Raw genomic sequence first — 23,769 nt, 5'->3', positions numbered from 1 at the left:
AGCAATTATGATTAGAATTTTGTTGGAGCTGGCCCGCACCCTGTGAACCAAGGATACACACTTTTTTCGCATTAATACGTAAAAACAGTCTATATTCGCTTCAGCAAACATCCTTAAAGCAGTACAGAAGCAAGGCAACCCTATCAGCAATCAAAAGGCGTTATTGTACTGGACACGAAGAGCATTGTATGATTTTAATGTATAATTAGCCCACAAACTACATGTATAAAAAGAGGTACAGTAAGCGCGGAATAATGTTTTCTTTACAGGCCTTGACGTACGCGCAAATCTTCTGAAAATCATGTTAGCTTCTATTGACAATGCTCTCCTCTCCCTTTCAATGTCATTATCATCCTTGAGACTGGTGGTTAGTATATTTCCAAGGTATTTAAATTGGAAAACATGAGTCAAGCTCATATTATTATTTTTTATCGTAGGTATTTACTATTGCGGGTTTGTGGATACAAATGTTAAGTTTAATGTGAGGCAGGTTTTAATCAAACAAGAGCGAATTATAACCAAAATAAAAATTAGCACGTGAAAACTTAGTGTTCTTTGATACCATTATCTTGTAGATAAAATTCTTGTAGTTTAACCACTGGGCGATCTCGAGCGTAAGAATATTTCAATAACTATTGGATAGAATAGTAGGAATCTTTTAACTCTCCACAATTACCGAAGTCTCCGTCAATTAAAGCGCCATCCGTCACAATTGAGTGCAGCGAATCGTAACTCGTCAAATAATTGCACGTGCAGCACTTACTTCCACTTAAACCCATTGTTTTTATATACACGGTTAAAAAAAAACAACTAAAAGTACCTTATTTAAAAAGGCTCTTTTGAAACAAAATACTTTTGTATCGTTGAATGTAGATTTTACCGAGGTGAACTTTAAGAAACTTTTTAAGAACTTTTTTTTGTAATATAGGTAGGTGGACGGGCAGGTAGGCCACCTGAAGGCAATTGATCACCATCGCCCATAGACATTGGCACTGTAGGAAATATTAACTATTCCTTACATCATCAATTGTGCCTATTATTTTTTTATACTGCATGAAAATCAACGAATACAGACTAAACGCTTTTAAATCGTCTGAATAATATTTAATCGAGCCTTTTATTATAATCAATGTTTTGTGAGAAAAAGCTTGAAAGTTATGTCGGCAAACTAAAGGAAAAGTTCGAAAACGTAAGTTATGAATATGATAATAATTTATTTGTCTAATCTATTCAATATATATTTATTTTGTATGATAATAACGTCTGAACCAAATTCTAACCATGATTGCCAACTCCAAAGACTAACCATCTGTACTGAAGATATTATAGAGCTCAAGTGCGTAAACAAGCGCACACTCTATTCCCTCTCTGTCATAATCCGATGGGACGGAAATAAAAGAGAATATGAGTAATTCTTCGAAAACCTATTGCTAATATTCTTTTTTTTTATAAAAAAAAAAAACAATTTTCTATTTAAATTTGTTTAAAAATAAAATAATAATTATTATGTTTATACGACTTGTGTTTTGGGATTTGAGGTTTAGTTGTAATTCGCGCATCTCACTATCGCATAGTTTACTCGCGTAGATATTCGTATGTAATTAAGATAAACTTATTATCACTATGAGGAAAAATCGGAGTTTTCGGTTGACCTCGGGCGAAGGGGCAATCAATATATAATCTGTTTTTTCATATTTTTTCATTTAACAATAAATTGTCTACACGTATATTAATTGTTTGTTTGTTAAACTGACTACAACAAAAAGAGATAATGTTTTATGTGTAGATTTTTTTTATTTAATTATTGTAGTAATGTAAAAATAAATAAGTTTACAGAAAACGGAGAAAAATCACGTTAAATTAGACAGTCGTAAATGTATGCTGTTCAGGTATTTTCTTCACACGAACTTTATTGCAAAATCGCTCACAATAATATGAAAGCTGATGATTTCAGCTGCGTTATACAGCTTATGACAAAATCAACGTAAGTTTTTATTTATTTTAGTTCTTCGTCTTAGTAGTCTGCCTTGGGTAGTGTGTGTGTGTGTGTGTGTGTAGTGATGCAGCTTACATCAACGCTTACTCACTAACGTCCGCCCACTTCCCGATCACGATAACTTAAGATCAAATTATTTGACACGCAGTATTAACCCTTACATCAAAACAAATAACATATTAATTTAAAATAATTTCTACTAATAAAATAATATTTATACTTTACAATTTGCACTAGTATACAGATGTACTTCACCCTGAGAATAGGAATAACGATTCATCGAGGAAGTGCTGCTAGATTTTTCCATCATTCCATGCGGTCATGATTTGTTCATGAGTTGTTTTTAAATTTATATGCTTAATACCACTATCCCGCATTGTAGCAGCGTGGTGGAATAAGCTCCAATCGTTCTTCTCAAAGAAAGAAGAGGAGGCCTTAACCCATCAATGGGACATTCACAGGCTGTTACTGTTCTTAATAGTAAATGTTTAAAATATAAATTAAATCCGCTAAGTCTCAGTCCAAATATGCCACATTTCTTGTATCACAAGAAAAGACACTTCCGATATGTACTTATCGGATCCGGAAACGGAAAATAAATAAAGACTTTATACTTCTTTACAATCAATAAAATTTCGTTCAATTGAACATTAATTATAAAAAAACTATTAGAAATTTATTAATATTAATGTTTTAAGAATCTATAGAGCTCTTATGTAAGAAATTCTAAGCGAACTGCAGAACATGATCGTGAAATGTCAGAAATACCATTGTATTGTCTATGTAAAGGATACACACCGAAACGGCACCTCACCGTGAGTCGGTAAATAATACTTAGTTAAGTGTGCAACATAAATATGCAAATAAATGTTCCTTAATCAAACAAAGCCAACTTCGGAATGGAGATACTGCCGCTGATAAATGGCTATAAAATATGTTGTTACTCTTTTTAATTAATTAACTTTTTTATTTTTTATGTATTGAATTGGTAAGCGAACTAGCATATGGGCCACCATCAGGTGGCCCACTAACCATCAGGTTAGTGGTCACCAACGCCCGTAGACATTGGCATTGTTAGAAATGTTAATCATCGCTTACATCACCAATGCGCCACCAACCTTGGGAACTAAGATGTTATGTCCCTTGTGCACACTCACCTTTTAAACCGGAACACAACAATACCACGTACTGCTGTTTTGCGGTAGAGTATCTGATGAGTGGGTGGTACCTACCCAGACGAGGTTGCACAAAGCCCCACCACCAGTAACTTACATTAATTAATCATAAGAACGTAAATATATTGAAATACAAGTATATTGATTCCGTATTTGGAATCTAAAGCCGACGAACTCCACCCAGTGATGATGTTGTCGGATTTTTTAACCGACTACGTCGAAAATAAGGAGGCTGCTCGAATTTTTGAAATGCGCTACGACTTGTACACATGAATCGATGAATTTATTTTAAATAAAGAGATTTATCACTTGTTTCTATAAGTGGTGTTATCAATTGAGCAACATGTTAGGCGAGGGTAAGCTAATATAAATATAAGCTTATTTAAAGTAATATATAATAATAATCAATTTTTTGATGGATACAAATACGTTACGTTACCTTAATAGCTCGTGCTCTGTCATCGAGCTGCAGAGGGGGCGGTAAGAACTGCTGCTCCCAGGAGCCGTTGGTGGGGGTGCCGTTGCTCGTGCCGTTGCCATTGATGTATCCCGCGTGTCCGTTGACACGGGTGTCTACCGTCAAACTGTTTTCTATTGCCGTCGACATTGTTGTGTTGTTGTTTAATCTGTTAACAAACCAAATACAATTAACTTTTATAATGGAATAACATTACATTGTAGATAAACCTTTTAACTGAACCTCGTAGTGAGCCTAATATTATAGTTCTTTCGATCATTTGAGGTTTAAGCTGCCTTCCACCACACTGCTCCACTGGCTTCGTGTGTATAAATTTGGCAAAATATCATAAAACACGTGGTCTGTGTGATGTTTTTCTTTACCGCTGAGCACGATATAAACACTTTAATAAATAGAGACCCATATACGTGTACACGTAAGCTCCATATCTTCTCAAGAAGAGAATAAGCTTTTGCCTAATAGTGGGTTTTTCAGTGACTATTGCTTTACTATTACCATTTTTATGTGAAGAAATAAATAAACTAAATAGTTTACTCACAATACAAATAACGTGAATATATGTGAAAACCCAACGGATTAAAACTATATAATGTATTTTAAGCCTAAACCTAATTATGAATAATTAAGTATGTCATATATTCTGCCTAAATATTATAATCAAAGAATATTTAGATAACAATTTTTGTAATTGTCATTCGGAATAAAACAAGTTATCACCGCTGTTATTCATTCAAATTAGTTTCAGTACATTATAAAGAAAAGGCCTAGAATGGTAGGCAGATGAAAATCTGAAGTGTGTGTCATGTATATCCACCAAAGTAAGCCAAACTCCGAAAAAGACTAGACGGTCTTAGCCCAACTGTGGAACATTTACAGATATCACGACGTCAAGTTATAAGATAAAATCAAGACTATGACATGATTGAGTCTAGAATACTCCCTGGTCTGCTTTCCAAATAATCGACTTAGTTGGCAGACACTCGGTAGCTTTCTCGCGTATCTTATCAGCGGACGTTCAGCGTCACAGTTTACCCCAATATTTCATAACTGATAAATATACTTCAATTGAATAATGTTACTTAAGGAGATATTATTATCTATGTTTAATTTATTGGCGCTGTCTCATTAGTCGAGTGGTTAGCTTATAAGGCTTTAGATTGTGCGGCCCCGAATTTCGAACCTCGAGACGAATTATAAGAACTAAGAACAAGAAAATTTTGTGGTACTTAACCAGATTTGAACTTTCGGTTAATTTTCACGTATTCTCACCACTGGGCCATATCGCCTTGGTACCTAAGTTAAGAAGTAAATAAGTTATATACATTTAAAGCGTACTTAACGTAATGTTGTACGGACCGCTTAGCGATGTAGAAGTTGCAGGTTTAATATTTAGTTTCGTACTTTAAGGGGTAACTATTTTATTTACTTTTAAAAAGATATATATTTATAGCACTTTGTTTTGTAATCTGTAGTCAATGAAAATACGTAAATTAAAAGTATAACGAGGTTTTTTCCTGAAAGGAAATAGAGATTATTATAATAACAACCATTACGTACATAAATCATTGAAAATTACGTTCACATTAAAGTCGCAATTTCCTTTATTTTTTATAACATCGGTGGAAGTAAATATTTTAACATAACGAGGGTAGTATTTTATCATAAGCATAATACGAGTATTACTCATCTAAAGAAGAGCTTATTTCAACTACAACAGGAAGTAAATAAACAACTTCGACATTGAATTGAGGCCACATCAAAATCAAAGTGAATATAACCAGCTATGTAGAATATTATCCTATCAATACAATATTATAAAACAAATTTCTGTGAAAAAAATGAATTTTCATACGGTTTTTACCAATGGATGAAGTAATTCATGAGGAAGGTTCAGGTGTATAATGAATTGAGGTATTGAGTAAATTGGCCGAAACATGACGATTGTTGAAGAGTTTGGTAAAAATCATGCAGACCGGAGCTTTACTGACGAGCGCCCCTTAAACCAAGTATATTATTACGATATACACGTCTATGTAAACCCTTATTCAACCCGTGCGAAGGGTGGCTATTAATAAATTATATTATAGATTTACTAATGAAGAATACTTTATAGTGCATAATGAAATAAGTAAATCTATGTTTTTTTTTCTTTACTCCTTTGATTAGAATAGGCTTTATTGAAAACACGTACCTGGAATTACACGTTATCAAGATAAATGTAAAACTTTAATTTAATCTAAGTACTAAAACCTTTTTTATCGTCATTTATAACATTCGAATATCTTTGTTGTTTGGGAACCGATTCTAATGATTATTTTTGCTTTGGGTCAGTATCGCTCGAGGATGGTCTCACATCAATTGATATTTGACATTGTCTTTGAAGATTTTATTTCAAGTAAATATTCAAAATGTTATTAATAACAAGCGCACGCAGGTCACAACGGTCGTGTTACGTGTGTCGTCGACTTCACAGTCGCAGGCGGCGCGGCCGTGACGTAGCGACGCGCCCACCTCCTGCGCGAATGTCACTCACTCTGCCAGCTATATAATTCAAGACATTAACGCTTTTTTTTAATCGGAATGCTTATATTATTTCAGCAACAGCAAAGTTTATCACAATCTAACGTTACAATTACAAGTTACAGTTACATATATCACAATTTAAAGTTATCCGATAGTGTGCGTGGATCAAATCTTGCAAGTGATTTTTTAGGTCAGTTTCACCCAAGCAACGGAGCTGCAGTTTTGCACAAGTTTTTATTTCTGTTATACAATGCAATATTATATTTACAATACAATATTTACTGGTGGTAGGGCTTTGTGCAAGCTCGTCTGGGTAGGTACCACCCACTCATCAGATATTCTACCGCAAAACAGCAATACTTGGTATTGTTGTGTTCCGGTTTGAAGGGTGAGTGAGCCAGTGTAATTACAGGCACAAGGGACATAAAATCTTAGTTCCCAAGGTTGGTGGCGCATTGGATATGTAAGCGATGGTTGACATTTCTTACAATGCTAATGTCTAAGAGCGTTGGTGACCACTTACCATCAGGTGGCCCATATGCTCGTCCGCCTTCCTATTCTATAAAAAAAAAAAAAAAAAAATATATACAATTTAGTAAAGGAATAAAATTTTGTTTTGTGTTTGATAATAAATATCTCGTTTGATAAATATTTAAACAAATAATATATTGCTGTAATGCAACCGCGTTATTAAAAGACATGGGAATATTTATCACGAGATAATATTATCACTTGCGAGCACAAATTGTCATAGTATTATCTGTCTCTCTCACTGGAATTAAAAAATAATAATAACGATAAAAAGTCCGAACCCAAACTTCGTACGGAAATTATAGAGCGGGAGCGGAGCCTAACTCGCACTTGGCTGTTTTTTATGTAAATCTATAAAAGCCAACGCCACAATGGTAACCAACGTTGGACAAATTCCCAAACTTTGCGGAAAACTACAAAACTTAATAACAATATAAGTGATCAGTAAATATATAATATTTGATAACACTTAAGTTATAATTTATTACTCTAAGAGGTTTACTGAGCAATGTTTAAAGTAACATGAAACTATATCTTGAATATTATTTCACCACAAATAATGGGAACAACTAAGTAGACTTATCATTGATAATTCAATTATAATAAAATAATAACAGAGACCAACATACAGCAATGCACGTGTCATTTTGACAAACTGTAGTGCATGAGGGCTGTTCGCAGATTCGCGAATCGATTGTTTTTATGCAACCATGCGTAAGCGATGCACATCTCTTTTGCGCAGGATTCGGGACAGCTCCATCACCACCCTAAAAATGTTCGCATGCAAATTTGACTCTCAGTACTTGAATCATTGCAATATGATTCATGTAGTGACTAATAATTAATATTAATGTGTAAATTGTCAATAATTACATTCAAGACATTGTTTAATTTAAATTTATTTTTGATTTAATTTAATGTACTTTAATTTAATGTGCTTTAATTTTATTTTATGTATTTGATTAGTCTAATTTAATGATTTATTTCTTTAGATTAGTGTGAATTTGAATTGATTTGATTTAATTCAAATTTTATTTTGATTTAATTAATTTAGATTTGATTTAAATAATTTTAGTTTAATTTGGTATTATAATTTAATTCGAATTAATTTAATCTAATTCATAATATGTAAAACCTGTAGAATATTGTTATTGTAGTTTTTGTCTTTTTACTATTTATTGATTTGTATTTATGAGCCCTGTTTGGTCGAAATAAATGATTTTATTATTATTATTATTATTATTATTTAAGTATGTTGGTTTAGTGCCCAGTTTACATTAAGATTTCAGATCCGATTTCCTGAGTGCAAACCTCGATCGGGGAAGTAAAATGTTAATAAGGCTTAATGTCAAATTGTCATCACCAGTACGAAGTTTGGAAGTTGTAATTGATTAAGGTCCCGTGCCTCGGAAACCACGTGAAACGAAGTTTACGGGCAAGACATCGTTGGACTCGCTTCGATCCTGTCGAATTTTCGTCCCGTCGCGTTCTGAGAGGAGATATTGAGGGAATAAAGACTATTTTTAATTTGTATTCGCTATATTATTTACACAATAGCTTGTTTCAAAAAGTTTTATTTTTAATTTACTAGGAACCAACCAAGAAATACGTCAACTTTTCACAACTCATATCATTATATGTCGCCAGGCAGACCCTGACCGTGAAATATTAATAAATAGGTAATGTTCATAGCCGCGGTAATAAGAGCAACATGCGTACATCCGTACATATCTTTATTAACGCAAATTAACGAGTGAATCTTGAGTAGATGTGTATGATTAAAGAATACAAATTACATTAAATTAATTCAGAATCACACTGGAGAGCGTTCCGAGGTGCGGAGTTGTAAACACTGCCAGCTTCCAAACTTCGGGGCTGCTAGTGAGAATTTCTTGACAGAAAAACTCAATGACTTTTCATAGCCCGACCCAGGGTTTGAACCCGGGACCTCGAGATCTGCAACTGTAACTGCACGATTTGGTTCATCCTATCGACGACGCATTTGTAAACGTATCTCTGTAATGGACTTTAACTAAACGCATTAAGCAATCATTCAATAAGTCATGTTTCAATGAACAACAATAACGGCTAAAGACGTCGGTCCCGCCACCCGCGTTTTCACACCACACATATCAGGTTACTATCTGAGATAAAAATAAAAATTGAAGAACGAAATTATTTGTTTTAATCGTTATCATTCAACTGTAACAGCTGTTACGCAAGAGCTGAATCAGATGTTATGTCAGAAAAATTATCTGCAACATTTTCACGTGTTGTTTTGCACGACATGACACGTTTTGTCTCTCTCTCTCACTCTCCGGGCCATAAACTATATCTATATTAAATAAGTAAAAAAACTTTTTAAAAACAATCTTATATTTAATCACTATAATAAAATTTTGTAATACTAGATTGTATTGTTAACAAGTGAAGTTTTAGCTGAATTAGCTGCGTTTTAATTCCGTTGCAAAGTTCGGCTTACGTTCTAGTGTTTGTGGAGTGACGTCGGTCGTTACTCCGGTGCCGCATGAAAGAATAATAAGCCAACAAACGCCTTAACTTAATATTAAAAGAGGGATTAGTATATAACTTTGTAATTACTGATCCATAAGATATATCCCGTGATCCTGACTTACTGCCGAGTGCCGTTGTATTTATACCGAGCGCGGCCCACGTCACTGGTATTGATAATGAACGGAACATACTCGTATGATATTAATTAGCACACTATCGCGCCGACGCCGGATTAGTCGCTGATTCTAATACGATAATTTAGAGAGCACATACAAACACGCCTAAAGGTGTTGTTTCTCAAAAGTTTTCGACATCCTGTTTTAAAATGAGACTATTATAATAAACTTTTTGTAATTAACCCTAGCTAATACCAGTAAATTATATGATACCCATAACTCGCGCCACCACAGTGATGATATCTCAGAAACTTTAACAAAGTATAATAAGTAAACGCATAGAATACGTACCTACCAAAATGTAAATGATAGTTATTATTAGAATTTGCGTCAATTCGTAATAGTGTGGACACCTAAATATCGTTTTTCTGTCATCGAGGTATGAAAGATTAGGGTATTATTTATAAAATTAACTTAATTTAAATCGTTGCTCGATAAATAAAAACTCTACGTTTCTTCTGCCGGTTTTTCTCAGGTCTGGGGTGGCTATTTCCGAACCGGTGGTAGATTTTTAACAACCAAGTGAAGCGCTTCTATAATGAATAAAGATTTCGACATTGACTTCTTTTTGCAAAATATCTTAATAATATAATATATTCAACAAACTATTATGTGCTCATCTCATGATGAATACAATAAGGATGAAACCCTTCAAGTCGTGTCAGTGGTTTAAACTACAAAACGGTTCACAATATCTCTCTATCAATCTAATCTTAATAGGAATATCCTCTCCGAGTGCAATCTTCTCCCCCGTGGAACGTCAACGTCGCAAAAGATTCATTGACTTAAACACCGCGCCATATAAGTTTGCCTCCCAGACACTCGCGCACGTAAAACATTTACAAATAGCGATAATCGAATATTTGGTAATTACGAAAGAAGATAACCGCACCGGTACCAAAAGGAGGTAACTGCATACCTACAATCTACATACATATAAATCTCTTATCTCTATTATATATCATAATTAATTGGTTTCCAAATGTCTATATTATGATATAAAATTGACAATGTTTGTATCCAAACGAATTTCAATGAATAAATATGTATTTAAAATAATATATGTATTGTTTTATCGCTTCTTTAAATGTTTATTACAATCAGTTGATTTTGTAACTGAAAATATTAGAAATTATTATATTTTGAGGTTAGACCTATTTGTATGATGTTCGAATTGTATTAGCCAAGTACGTTAGTCGACAATAATAATAATGAAACGTTTAAAAATATCTCGATTCATATTCCTCGAAATTGTTTCCTCAAATAACTAGCCCATGTATTAAAATATGGTAATGAACGTTACCTCATATGACCACCAAGATCCAATAAGTTCACATAAACCTCACTGACGCGACCCGCGAACTTCTGTGCTACTAACGCGCGTCAGAACTGCGTCGCAGAGTAACGCTCCCACAGGCCGCCGCTCGGAGGCCGCGGGCTATCAGCGGGTCGTGCCTCCGGATAGCCGATATCTCGACCTCCGATAATAGCGATGTCGCAAACTAGACACCTTCAGATCTTATCGAGTCTCGAGCGGTCAAGTGCGACACGATTTTGATACTTTTCGATTATTCGAAGTCAAACTTGGAATGTTAAATATTTTGTGAATATTAACGTTTTCACAAACGTGTGAATCTTTCCTATTATTTGTACATATATTATTTAGAATGTGGTTGTATGTTTTTATTTCCAGACAGCATCACAATCTAAACTTTGGAATTTTTGATGACTATACAAATTTTAATTTGACTCTACAGCGACGACTTCTTCCAATTGTGTGCCAGTTTGATATTCAATAATGTCATCTCTATTAAGGATCGTAATTTTTAGGCTGTGGTTCAGGATCTACAAGATAAGCGACGTTTGTGGTCTCTTCGCCATTGTTCGTCTTCAAAAGAATCAGCACCTAGGTAGGTACCAGGTACATTGTCTACCTTTATTGACATAACACAATTCCTACATCGATGGTGAAATAACAAATGAAGCGGCTTTACGTAATAGACAAGATATGTTGAATTCCGGATAAACAAATAACAGAGTGCGTTTTGTTTATGTAGATATTTGGTACTCATTTGGCGTCATTTATTACTTTCTACCGCTCTGCGTGATATATTATATACATTAATACATAGTTAAAACCGTTAATATAAATAACCAAATAAGACGAGCCAGACGAGCTTGCATAAAGCTTTTACTGGTGGTAGAGCTTTGTGCAAGCTCGTCTGGGTAGGTACCACCCACCCATCAGATATTCTACTGCAAAACAGCCAAACAGTGAGTGAGCCAGTATAATTACAGGCACAAGGGACATAACATCTTAGTTCCCAAGGTTGGTGGCGCATTGGTGATGTAAGCGATGGTTAACATTTCTTACAGTGCCAATATTTAAGGGCTTTGGTGACCACCTGCCATCAGGTGGCCCATATGCTCGTTCGCCTTCCTATTATATAAAAAAAAGACTAGCCAATCCCCTAACCGACTCCAGTCAGTAGTAAATAGTATAATGGTTTTTATTTTAAATATATTTATAAACAAAATCTAAAATGTACATTCAGTATGCTATATAATATACGCTTACTAACCGATTAATAAAAATATTTTTACAAAAAATGTTTCAATTTACCAGGTTATTCAATGAAAAAAAAAGTGTTTTTTAAAATAAAAATAAGCAAATATTAACCTTTATACTTCACAAATTAAAATTACAGTCTTATCAAAACAGGTAATTACTTTGTACAAGTCCAGGGAGATTTTATCGAACGCCAAGAGAAATATTTTCCATAAATATCGAATCTGGAACTGGCCTACATTGAACGTAGTTTAATTTCATACAGAGCACTGCACTCGCGTGACACTGACCCAGAAAAAATGTGGGACGAATCATCCATGGCTTATATATTTAGGTCTTTGATATTCACTTTCTCATTGATATTATTTAATTTCAATAATAACTTAGCGAAACTCGTTTATTATTAATAATTATACTAACATTTGTATTGGTTTTTATCAAACAGAATATAAAATATTTGAATACAGAGTCTATCCAAGCTCTTTTCTTGTTAGTAAGAAACTCGGCAGTATCCAGTAAAGAATCGACCATATAAAATTAAATTAATAAACAAATACAAACTCCACACTTTTAAACATCTGTGTTCTTTTTTATTATAATAATATATATACTTATTTATTATAATAATATATTTCAAACCCGTAAATAAGTACCAAGTGCAGAATGCAGCATGTTACAACTTCTTTATATCAGGTACGAAACAAATACTTTATAAGTTCACTTCTGGTGTAGAGTTGAGTGTTAATATCTGGATAGGTCACACACTCGAAACTACAACAGTACTAAAACTTTTAGAGCGTAAGCTTAAAACACTGTTTTAAACAAAGAGATAGATCGTGTGCCATGTGAGAACGTAAAGCCGTTGTTTCTGCGCCTGAACCCTATCCGATCGAACTGCCAACACATCAGATCCGTAATCTGATTGTCGGAAAAGAGATCGCCATTGAGTTTGCGTTGACGTTTGTCACCATTAGCTATACACCAGTGAGAATGGCCATCATGAACATCTGTCTTGACAACATAACCATATTCATTGTAACGCATAAGTTAGTAATACAATATCTTTTAAGAGTTTTCAGAAATAAGCCATGTTTGCTACACTATTGTTGCATATATCGCTTCTGATACTGCTAATATCAAATACATGTACTCGAGTGGTGCGTTCGACGTGAACTTGACCGTCCTCAGTGCGCTGTGCGAGGTAAACAAGTAAGTACATGCGTAAACGATAGCACACGATCGACGTGTTCGGGGAATGTAAGCAACTGGGAAACACAAACTTATGTCTGCGTTATAATTCACTTTTTGTGGAAAGTTTATCGGCAGTATATATTTTAAAATAAAAGATTTTGCCAAGTTTACATACCACAGAAAGGAAAAATAGTTTATTGGCTTCAACGCCTATTGCAGACAAATTATACGGCAAAAGACTACACCTGAATATAAAACTTACAAAATAATATATGATATTATAATTTAAAAAAACCGCATGGAACTTAATTCGCCAGGTTCACATCCAGATAAAAAACACCGACAGACACTTGTACCTGTAGCAGTGGGTCGTTACGCACTCATCAGACGAGAGACGATTACGATTGTAATTTGAGCGCATGTAATACTTATAAGAAAAAAATCCTTAACATTATGAAAATTGTATTGCAAAAGAAAAGCCGGCGAACCTTCGGCTTTTGCAGTTGTATTTTTCAATATGCTGATGTCAATAAAAAAATCTTGTAATTGAATAAAAAAAGGAATAATTACGAAAACAAACGGTAATTGAAATAAGCCCACATATTATTTATTACATACATATTTCCAAGTCTTAAACAATACGAGCAACAGTTTTATGAAAACGCTTATTCTTAAAATTGTTTCCAAGCGACAAATTATTTAAATAATAATAAAGGTAACGTATTGTACTTATTAACAGCACGTGTAAGTACTGTTATTGAGCAATAATTATATACTTAATTATATCTTTGTATATGGCTGGCTATCGAGAGTTATATAATTTGACTGGAGCTGGAGAAAACATAATGGTCATAATTACACACTCGTATTATATCAAATTGAAAATTATGTGATAACGTAACTCAGACGCCTCGTTTCTTGTTTTTATCAGTTAATCGCGTTTATATCATTCTGGCTTTCTGTCCCGGCCTCACACGGGTACATAATAATAATAATAATCACCTCCGGACCGATTTCGGCCACTGCGGATCTCAAGAGAGATTAGCCAACTGCTTAGGAGACATTATAGTGCACAAGTGTGTGCGCAAACACAGGTGCACTTTTTTCTTCCCTAGCTGCCATAATACAATGGGACGGCATGACATGACCGGAAATAGTTTGGGCACAGGAACAACGGTTTTACGTGCTTTAACGGGTACACGGGTACAACAAGGGTCATAAAGCGGTTGGTTTAAGATCGAAAATAAAACTAAATGATCGAATTTGTTTGAGGATTTAAGTCTAAAAATACATAACAAGATAAAATGAATGTCTGGTATATAATTTCTTTCTTCTTTTTTTTAATTCATACATTATCTAGGTATGTGACGCAAATTGTTCAAAGTTTTACCTTTGATCAAGTTCGTAACGCCTATTAGTTTATATACTAGGTATTCATATTTATTTTTATATTGTATTTAACTTATTTCTGTGTTTTGACCAAATAGTTGATATATCACCAAAACATGAAAAAAATTCATGCGACAACTTAACAACTGTGTGAGTCAAACTCACAAAATAAGTCATGACGTTGTCAAATTAATTAAGACTTGTAGCGATGCTCCTTATGAGGCTTCTTATAATGATTACGAACAGAATCTTGAAAATATAATTTATTTTCTATGAAGTAATGCAAATAAACTATCAATGGGAATACAATAGCAGTAATTTAGATATTTAAAAATTGCAAGTTGAAAATAGACAATGCATAAATATAAACTTTATATAGACACAATAAATGAAGATTGACGTCGGAGAAGCGAGGGGCGTCAGGGAGCAACAACGGCCGATGCGCGCGCGCCGCGGTCGAATCTATTAGCCGAGGACGCAAGAAGCCATATATATAAAAGAAATTGCAATCTCGCTATTGCAAAGAGAACAAATAAATATATCTAATTTATACTATACTATTTTTGAGATAATAAATAAAATTACCTTGAAGAATAGATTTTTATCATACGAAACGAAAATTCTTAGTAATAAGTCCTCGGGAATGACTAGACGATGATGTCCTCCTGACCGATTTGGGCCACGACGGCCATAGTCAAGGGAGATTAGCCAACTGCGCGGAAACACACAGAATTCTCTATTTCCTTACTCTAATTACACGATTATCGGGACAGCAAGGAACGTAGTAGTAGTACTGGATATTTTTTCAACAGAAATACCCAACATCTTTTTGTAGGCCCGACCTGGGGATGACTACGAAGTTGAAGAAATCCATGGTGTCAAATTACGTTTATATCTATTATATTAATTACATAAAAAATAAAATAAAATGTTTTATTTTTTATTTATGTGATGACGGTACATCACCGCCAACGCAAAAACTTCTCTAAGCTGATTTTTTAGTTGGACCTTACTATTTGAAATGCAGGTAAACTTATGATTTACATATGATTTTGTTGTGCTAACCCTAAGCGAATTTAACACAACGATGTTCTTTTTTAACATCATATGTAAGAAAGAGAAAGAATTATTATTATTATATAGAAAAGACCATTAAAATGATATATACATTGTAGAGGAGCACTCTTTGCACTAAGTGTAGCGATATTTGTTTGATCGGTTATCAAAGTAATGTAGATAATCAATTAATAATCGTTAGTTCTCTCGTGATCAACATGTTTACATAGGTCGGGCGTAGCGTGACGCGCGACTCCCACAAACAAGCCTCCAGAACGCCGTCGACCACGCCTCGCTCCTGCAAACAACTCCTACCGCAAACGTAAATGTTCATTTACACAAACAGAAAAAGAATCTCTACAAAACCGAGGATACGGCAACTGCGAAGGGTTCTCATATCAAACATCCTCAAAAAACATGAAGCCAAGGGTCTAAGTTAGAAAAAACTACAATTGTACGACAGCGTATTGGGATATACTGTCATACAAAACTGGTGATTGGGGCATAAACAGCGACTACCAAGGATATTCTGGATTATAACCTTACAATGGCGATCCATAATACAGACGACCCCATCATAGGCAGGATAACCGAACATCCAGATGAAACCTACTACTAGATGGAGACTACAAGACAACATAGGAAAAATTAATTAAAAAAACACTTGATCTCGCCATCATATATTTGCTGTAGATCCCGAGGTTCTTCGCTCAAATCCTGGTTTCACCGTCGGACCCATACAAATGTATTAGGTTTTGAGACGCAGTTCCTTTTCGCTACGAAACACTAAGGTCAAATAAGTGTAACAGTTTGAGTTTCGCGACATTTTTTCTATTATACCTTGTGTGTTAAATTATCTAACGTTACAGGGACGTCTAACGAGGTGAACCTTTTTGTTATAATATTAATATTTTATAAGTAAGCATTATTAACTGATCAAGATTTCATTTATATGATAAAGCGTAAGGAAACAACGCGCCGTGGATTAAAGAAAAAACGTATAAGGTAATTGTTTACATGGATATACTTTATAGACTTAGGAGACAGATTACTTTTATTATTATTATTTAATATCAGTACCCGCGGTTTAACCCGCGTATAACTTAAAAAATCACTAAGAGCAGACTTATAATATTTCAGTATACACAACATTTTTTTAGTTTTATTTTCGTGGGATATTAGTATTTATTCGGTTTTACCGCACCCAGATCTAGATAGGGAACATACATAAGAAAAACAGCATTCCCTTAAATCTATTCCGACATACTTGAATGTCTTTCCCTGTGCTTTATTTATTGTGACTGCACACGATACCTTCACAGGAATTTTTGTCCTTTTAAAACTAAAACATAAATCTATTTTTTAAAAGTACTTATTATTAACTAACCGATGAACTGGTTCATTTTTCGCCCAGAGAATCGAAATTGCGATTCAAAGGGGAAATACTACTAGCATTCTTGCCACCATTCCACGCCGTCACGATTTGTACTATATTTAATTTTTATTTGTTAAATATATACAAATAAAAATTAAAGGCTTTACTTCACTTGTCAAACTAACTGACTAAGCATAAAATTAACAAAACCATGAAATATATATATATATGCGGCAACGAAACGAAATACCTACCTAACCTATAAACTTTAACTTACAAAGTCATTTACAAACCGAAAATAAATACGTATGTTTGTATTTCAAACATCCTACTACCCGTTGTAATAATATGTCAAAACTATAAAAAGTACTAAAAACTGAAGAATTCATGTTTTATAAAAACGACTTTGCAATAAATGCATTATTTTAGAACAAATTTGATTACAATACAAAAGGTTATAGTCAACCTTAAAAAAGATAACGCATGGGCGAGTTAACCGAGATATACCAGCATATGCGGAACCCTATTTAATATAATTGATCATATAGATCTAACTTCAACTTACATTGAAGAACAGTTATTTTATAGCAACTGTATCGATTAAATGTTCGACGTGATTTTTTAAATTGACATGACACTTTATTATTTATAAACCGATTGAAATAATACAAACACATTTGTGAAAACCGCACTCAAATCCGTTAAACCGTTTCTAAGATCAGCGTGCACAGACAAACAGACAAAAATTCTAATAATAATAAAATATCATTGTTTTGGGTTCTATTGCGTCAATAAAGGCCACCGGAAATAATTTTACTCATATATCTTCCATGTACAGACAGCGATCAGTTACAGATTTATTATATGTTATATTCTTCAACATACTTTTCCAACCATTGTCAGGTTTGGTCAGGATAGTGTCCTACTCCTGATTTATAATTTGCCACAACGCGGCTCGGTCGCGATAGAATTCCATTATTTTATTACTTAAGTGATGATCTTTTAACAGAAAAGTGAGAAAACGAGTTATAACTAGTTTCACAATAAATGTGTAGCAATAACAGCCTGTTAATGTCTCACTGCTGTGCTAAAGTCTCCTCTCCCTTTTGAGGAGAAGGTTTGGAGCTTATTCCACCAGCGTGGTGGAATAATTTCAATGAAATTAGACACATCCAGGTTTCCTCACGATGTATTATAAACACAAATAACATAAACATAAATGTGTATTATAAAATATTCGTTCTACAAGTGGTCTTTATGAATTAATCACGAGCGACTTTGATGACGCGAATCACGCATCATCGGAGATCCAATATATAATTTGTTGTTGTCTCTAACGTGTCGAGGATCGAGGATCGGATAAAATAATTCCGGACTCGGGTTTAATCACTCGTGCATGGCGCCGACTTGCAAAATGCAATTCGTAAAATTATAACGCATTTAGTTATTGCGTAAGAAAAAAAATATATAAAACAACTAAATGTCAAACGATAAGCCATAAAATGTTTTGTAGTAATTTATTTTAACAGATAAAGTTGGTTTTAATTTGAAAACCCTTGATGTAGTATTTTAAGTAACTATGAATTTTTTGCCGGTTTTTTTTCGGTAGAATCTACATTTAAGAACAAGAGCCTTCAGTATTTTTTTATGTTTGTTATATTTATTTTTTAAGAAATAAATTGCTATAAATTCAAAAATTGTACAATAGTAAAAAATTCGAAAATTGTACAATAGTAAAGCCGTAAGGGGCAATGACTTTTTCATTAACGAGAATGTCAAAATTTAAATAGGTACTAAAATCAGTATAGACTGTTTTAACTTCGCGTAATATTACCTTTAAGACGATTATTTATTATATATTAATTTTTATAACGTAGATGTTTTTATCTGTTTTTTATGATCTAAAATTATTCGGCGACGCAAATTGCTGGTAGCAGAAAACGGGCCTCATTATGTATTATTTACATTATATAGCGTTTAGCTTGGAATGTCGGTGTTGTCGACATGCGACTGACGATCATGCGAATAATTTATTAGTTGTATTTTTTGTTGTTTTTATAAAACGTTTCTTTCATAGTTTTACATTACTCAAAACTTAAAAAACGAACTATGACAAACATAATAATTGTGAACTTTCCACCACTCTATTTAGAGAATATAATTTATGTAATAAAATATTCACAATATAGATACCTACACATATAAAATATGTAAATATTTTATAAGAAGTTGTTTATCCTTTACTATTAAATATTATATTTAACCTGATAGAGTTTTCATACATTTTTTTTTCGCTTGATGATCACTTATTTTGGAAATCGATAGTGAGAATATATAAAGATACTCACACGTGGGTCGGAGTGCGTGTCGCACCACAACGATTCAAAATAGATACCAAGGCCGACGAGATATTATATCAGAGCAGCGACCGCGAACGAGCGACTACAACGACGTTAGCGCGAACACTGCCGTCAGCCCGTCAAGTGCGTCCAATTCCTACAGCGACCGAGCCGCCACTGCTCCTGCGATACACTATGACACCCAACATTGACACCAACATCCAACATATTACCTCCAACCTCTCAGCTGATATAACATTGACAATAACACCAATGTTTGCAAGAGGCCGGTCTTCGCAGCCTTCACACAAAAAACAATAGTGATATTCGATAAAAGTCGCAGCGAATGTCTGCTGGCTTGCCACTGGCTTAAATGGGCTATCATTATAATAACCCGCCTCTTTGCTCTAGTGACCTGCTTATAGGGTCGAACCAATAAATGCTTAAACTAAATTTTTCTGTTAATAATTTCTTAATAGTAGCGTGGAGCCTCAAAGTTCAGCCTGCGATAGCACGTAAAACCGTTGGTTCGGCGCCTCAACTGTCTCTGGCATAGTCGGGTGTATCAATTTCGATTGACGGCAGAAGATACTGTAGAATTAGAGCAGTAGAAATTTTTTTAAATGCAAATTTGAAATATTCTGACTTTTCTAAAATATAAATTATTTTTTTACTGTTCAGTTATCAGAATTCACACAAATTCGGAAGCCAATTTATGATTTTCAATTAAATACTTTTATGTTTTACGAGCTCAGTATCAAATTAAACAATAAATAACACGCCGATAAACTCTACCTTGTAAGAAAAACAATATTGTTTATAGTAATTTTTCACCCGAATTATTTTGATAAACATACTGTTTTATTACATACAATATTTAAATATTTATAAACTTTTAGTAAAACATGATAACAAATTCTAATATTTCTAGCGATTTCTTTATATAATAACGATCACATACTTAACAAACATCAAACAAGAATACTTTAAAAAAGCGCTTGGTACTTAAAAGTCGAAGAGTACAAGAGACACATAATATCAAATAGTTCAGATAGTTCCACAACAAACTGACGATATGAATATTTACCTTTCCTTACACTGTCAAAGTCATTGAGCGGTCCTGATTACTTACCATTAGGTTTACGCTATATTCGCTCGTCAGTCTATTCTACGTATATATTAATAAATACCTATTACATGTAAAAGAACATTCGCGTAAATACAGCGACAATTATCTTTTAATATTATATCTAAGCTGTAATGGGACCTGTTCGTACTTTCAATATTGTTGATAAGATAAGTCGCGTGAGAAGTAAATATCGATACAAAGATACATCAGCCTAAACTCGAGTTATAAAAACTTATCTCTAACTATTGTTTTAATTCAGTTACCTCGAAACTGTCTGATACGCTGATTATAATTTGACGAGCCGGTTGGCGTAGTTGGTTACTTTTATTGCTTGCCCTAAGTCTGGGTGTAATTATCTATATAAGTATGTATTTACAAGAGAAAAGTAGTATATGTAATATATCAGTTGTCTGGTTTCTATAGCACAAGCTTTGTACAAGCTTAATTTGAGATCAGATGGCCGTGTGTGAAAAATGTCCCAGGATATTATTATTATTATTATCTAATTTGGCTTTAATCTTATATAAATAATGGTCATTGGTCGTGGTCGAAACAGATGACGCAATATGCAACCAATGAATGTTCAGATTTAACAAAATCAGATATGATAACCTGACTTCGACCAGAAAGACTTAAGAAAATCGGTAACCATGTACTGATTTCTTACCAGCTCTTTTCAGTCAAATATGTATACAGAACATCATCACATGCATCCTTCGAACTTGTCACGTTAATTAAGAAAACAATAATTATTCTTTTTTTAATTCAATGCTGTGCCGTAGACTTGCTCGAACAATCCCCTTTTCTAATCACATGGCGCCGACGTCATATACTCCGAGCGAAGACAAGCGAGTAGTTATATAATTAGGTATATAAAGAACAAAGTCAAACAAACACACACAATGTGCTACCTAGCACAGGAATTAAGATGTGTATATGTGTACCTGTAGTTTTACAGAACCACTCAAACATCACACCTTAAACTAAAATGCAAACTATTAAAATGTTTGGTGGTATATCTATCTTTTTTTTATGTGGTTATTCATGAAAACTGCCTCGTTGGTCTAGTGGCTTGATGTAAGGCCGCAGACCCGCAGGTCCTGGGTTCAATTCCTAGGTCGGGCCAATAAAAAGTTATTGGGTTTTTCTGTCAGAAAATTCTCAGTAGCTGTAGCAGTAGCTGAACTCGTTCGGGTCGTATTGGATTGCCGTCCCATCGGATTATGAGAGTGAGGGAATAGAGAGTGCACCTGTGTTTGCGCACTCACTTATGCACTGTAATATCTCCTGCGTAGTTGGCTAATCTCTCTTGAGATTGGCCACCGTGGCCGAAATCGGTCTGGTGGACATTATTATTACTATTTATTCATGAAAAACACCATATAATATGATGAGGATTCCCTATTGACCGACCTCGGCCACGGTGAACATTCTCAAGAGAGACTAGCCAAATGCGCGAGATGTATTATTATGTAAAAGTGTGTGCGTAAGTAAAAATGCACCCTCTATTGCCTCACTCTCATAGTCCAATGGGACAGTAATCCAGCTTGACCAGAAACAGTTCTAGTAAAAGAGCAACGGATTTACGTGATCTCCGATGTGTACCCGCGAGAGTACAAGGACTGCTGCTAAGTCCTTGTCTAAAAAAACCAATAGCTGTATATTGACTCTATCTGGGGGGGTTGAGCTCAGTGACTTGGGATATGCAGACTTATACCTAACATCTAAACCGATAAGGTAATTTATATCTCATAAACAAAATTATCTTTTATTAATCACTTAAGCTAAAATCTATAACGAAAACGTATTATCAAGTTATTTAGTGAAATTATAACATTCCCGAGTAACGCGTGATATGAATATTGTCAAATCTATTTGAAATGTATCAACATTTAAATTCAATTGAAGAAATGCATGTTTCCGATTTTGAATAATGATTAAGTAAATAAAACAATTAATAATAAATTAATATATTTTATGGAATCGGGATCTAACAAACCTGTTCTCTTACAAAACTTCTTTCACCAAAGGTTTTCTGTGAAAATGCTATAAGCGATAAAACCACTTTTGCGCACCATTTGTAGTTGGATTGTTTACCAATTATTCTTAAGTTATTTTTATGTTGTGCAGTAAGTATTTAATAAATAAACGAGAGGAGTTGAGATACTCATTGATTTGTATATAATATATATATATATATATATAATTCTCATGCTTTATAAAGAAAACCTTTATCTTTATTATTATAAATTATTTAGGTCTGGCAACATTTTAGACAAATAAAAAATTAAACTACAAATCCTGATGATCCGGCTCAAGCCCATATCAAATTTACGGTTTGCCTAACCGTAGCGGATCTGCCATTCCATCTATTATTATAAGTCAATTTATTTTGAAAAATACGCATATTTTTTTTCTAAATAATATTTTATACACGTGTGTGATAATAGTGATAGCTCGATACAGCTCAATAAAATTGAATTGATATTTAATTGAACGTTCGCCGTCGTCAACTGAAAACATTTTGTCGACAAATTGGCGCCAACACAATAAGGTTATGAATTTAAAATTACGCAATATTTAAATCATCGTTGTTAAAATACATTAATAGAAAGACAAGACGTGACTATATAGACGATATAAAAGCGTGGAGCTTACATTCGTTGTTTTCCATACCTATAAACTCGTATTTAATCTTCTTCTCTACACTGTATTAAACAAAGTCCTACGTCTGTTACTCTTGTTACTTCTTCTAAACCACCGAACGGATTATTCTTATCTTTTATTTAGAAGAAAAAAAAGCTTACAGTTATTTGCGAAGCTAATTATGTACTCTGTAATATATTATTTATTTTGAGCATTTCATATATACTCTTTTACAATCGGAGTAGGAGTAAAGGTAAACAAACCGTATATTTACAAATTGCATGCGATTTTCTAATTGTTCTGCTGTATTACGCACTTTAATAGTTCTTGATTAATTTAACTTTATTTATAATACAATACTATTCCACTTAACGGGTTGTAACCACACCAATTCAACTTTCAAGTTCCGATTACAACTTCGCGGACATTGAAAGCGCCATTGTTTCGCGAATCCATAGTGAATATCATAGATTATTCAAGATCTCGACCAATGGTATCGCGTCAATTGATATCGGTGACCGTTGATATCGGTGTCGAAGTTGTTTATTTGGATTTACTTCTTTTATGGTTGGAATAGGCTATAGATTAAAATTGTCTTTTACACAGAGGCGTAGCTAAGTTGACAAAGGCCCCGGTGCACAAGGAAAGAATCGGGCCCTCATCCCCTCTTTTCGCCTAGCTT

The 23,769-nt window shown here is 33.9% G+C and overlaps 1 protein-coding gene across 2 annotated transcripts in view; it reads right to left on the bottom strand.

Moving 5' to 3' along the window:
* Positions 1-19,495, bottom strand: part of LOC126777810 (hexokinase-1-like) — a 34,952-nt gene extending 15,457 nt beyond the window's left edge. Inside the window, exons 1-2 of one of the 2 annotated variants that reach the window (XM_050500948.1) lie at positions 19,322-19,495; positions 3,611-3,797 (exon numbers count right to left, since the gene is read on the bottom strand). In XM_050500948.1, the coding sequence (XP_050356905.1) occupies positions 3,611-3,778 (168 nt within the window). In that variant the 5' untranslated portion in view covers positions 3,779-3,797; positions 19,322-19,495. Of the gene's footprint in view, positions 1-3,610; positions 3,798-10,696; positions 10,805-19,321 lie in introns of those variants that run through there. The other variant, XM_050500947.1, reaches the window with a different exon arrangement.
* Between the last annotated feature and the right edge of the window lie 4,274 nt (positions 19,496-23,769).

The sequence above is a fragment of the Nymphalis io genome, chromosome 24 (assembly GCF_905147045.1).
Source record: "Nymphalis io chromosome 24, ilAglIoxx1.1, whole genome shotgun sequence".
Taxonomy (NCBI): domain Eukaryota; kingdom Metazoa; phylum Arthropoda; class Insecta; order Lepidoptera; family Nymphalidae; genus Nymphalis; species Nymphalis io.
Note: the sequence above shows the minus strand (reverse complement) of the source record. Positions and strands in the feature narration are given on the sequence as shown.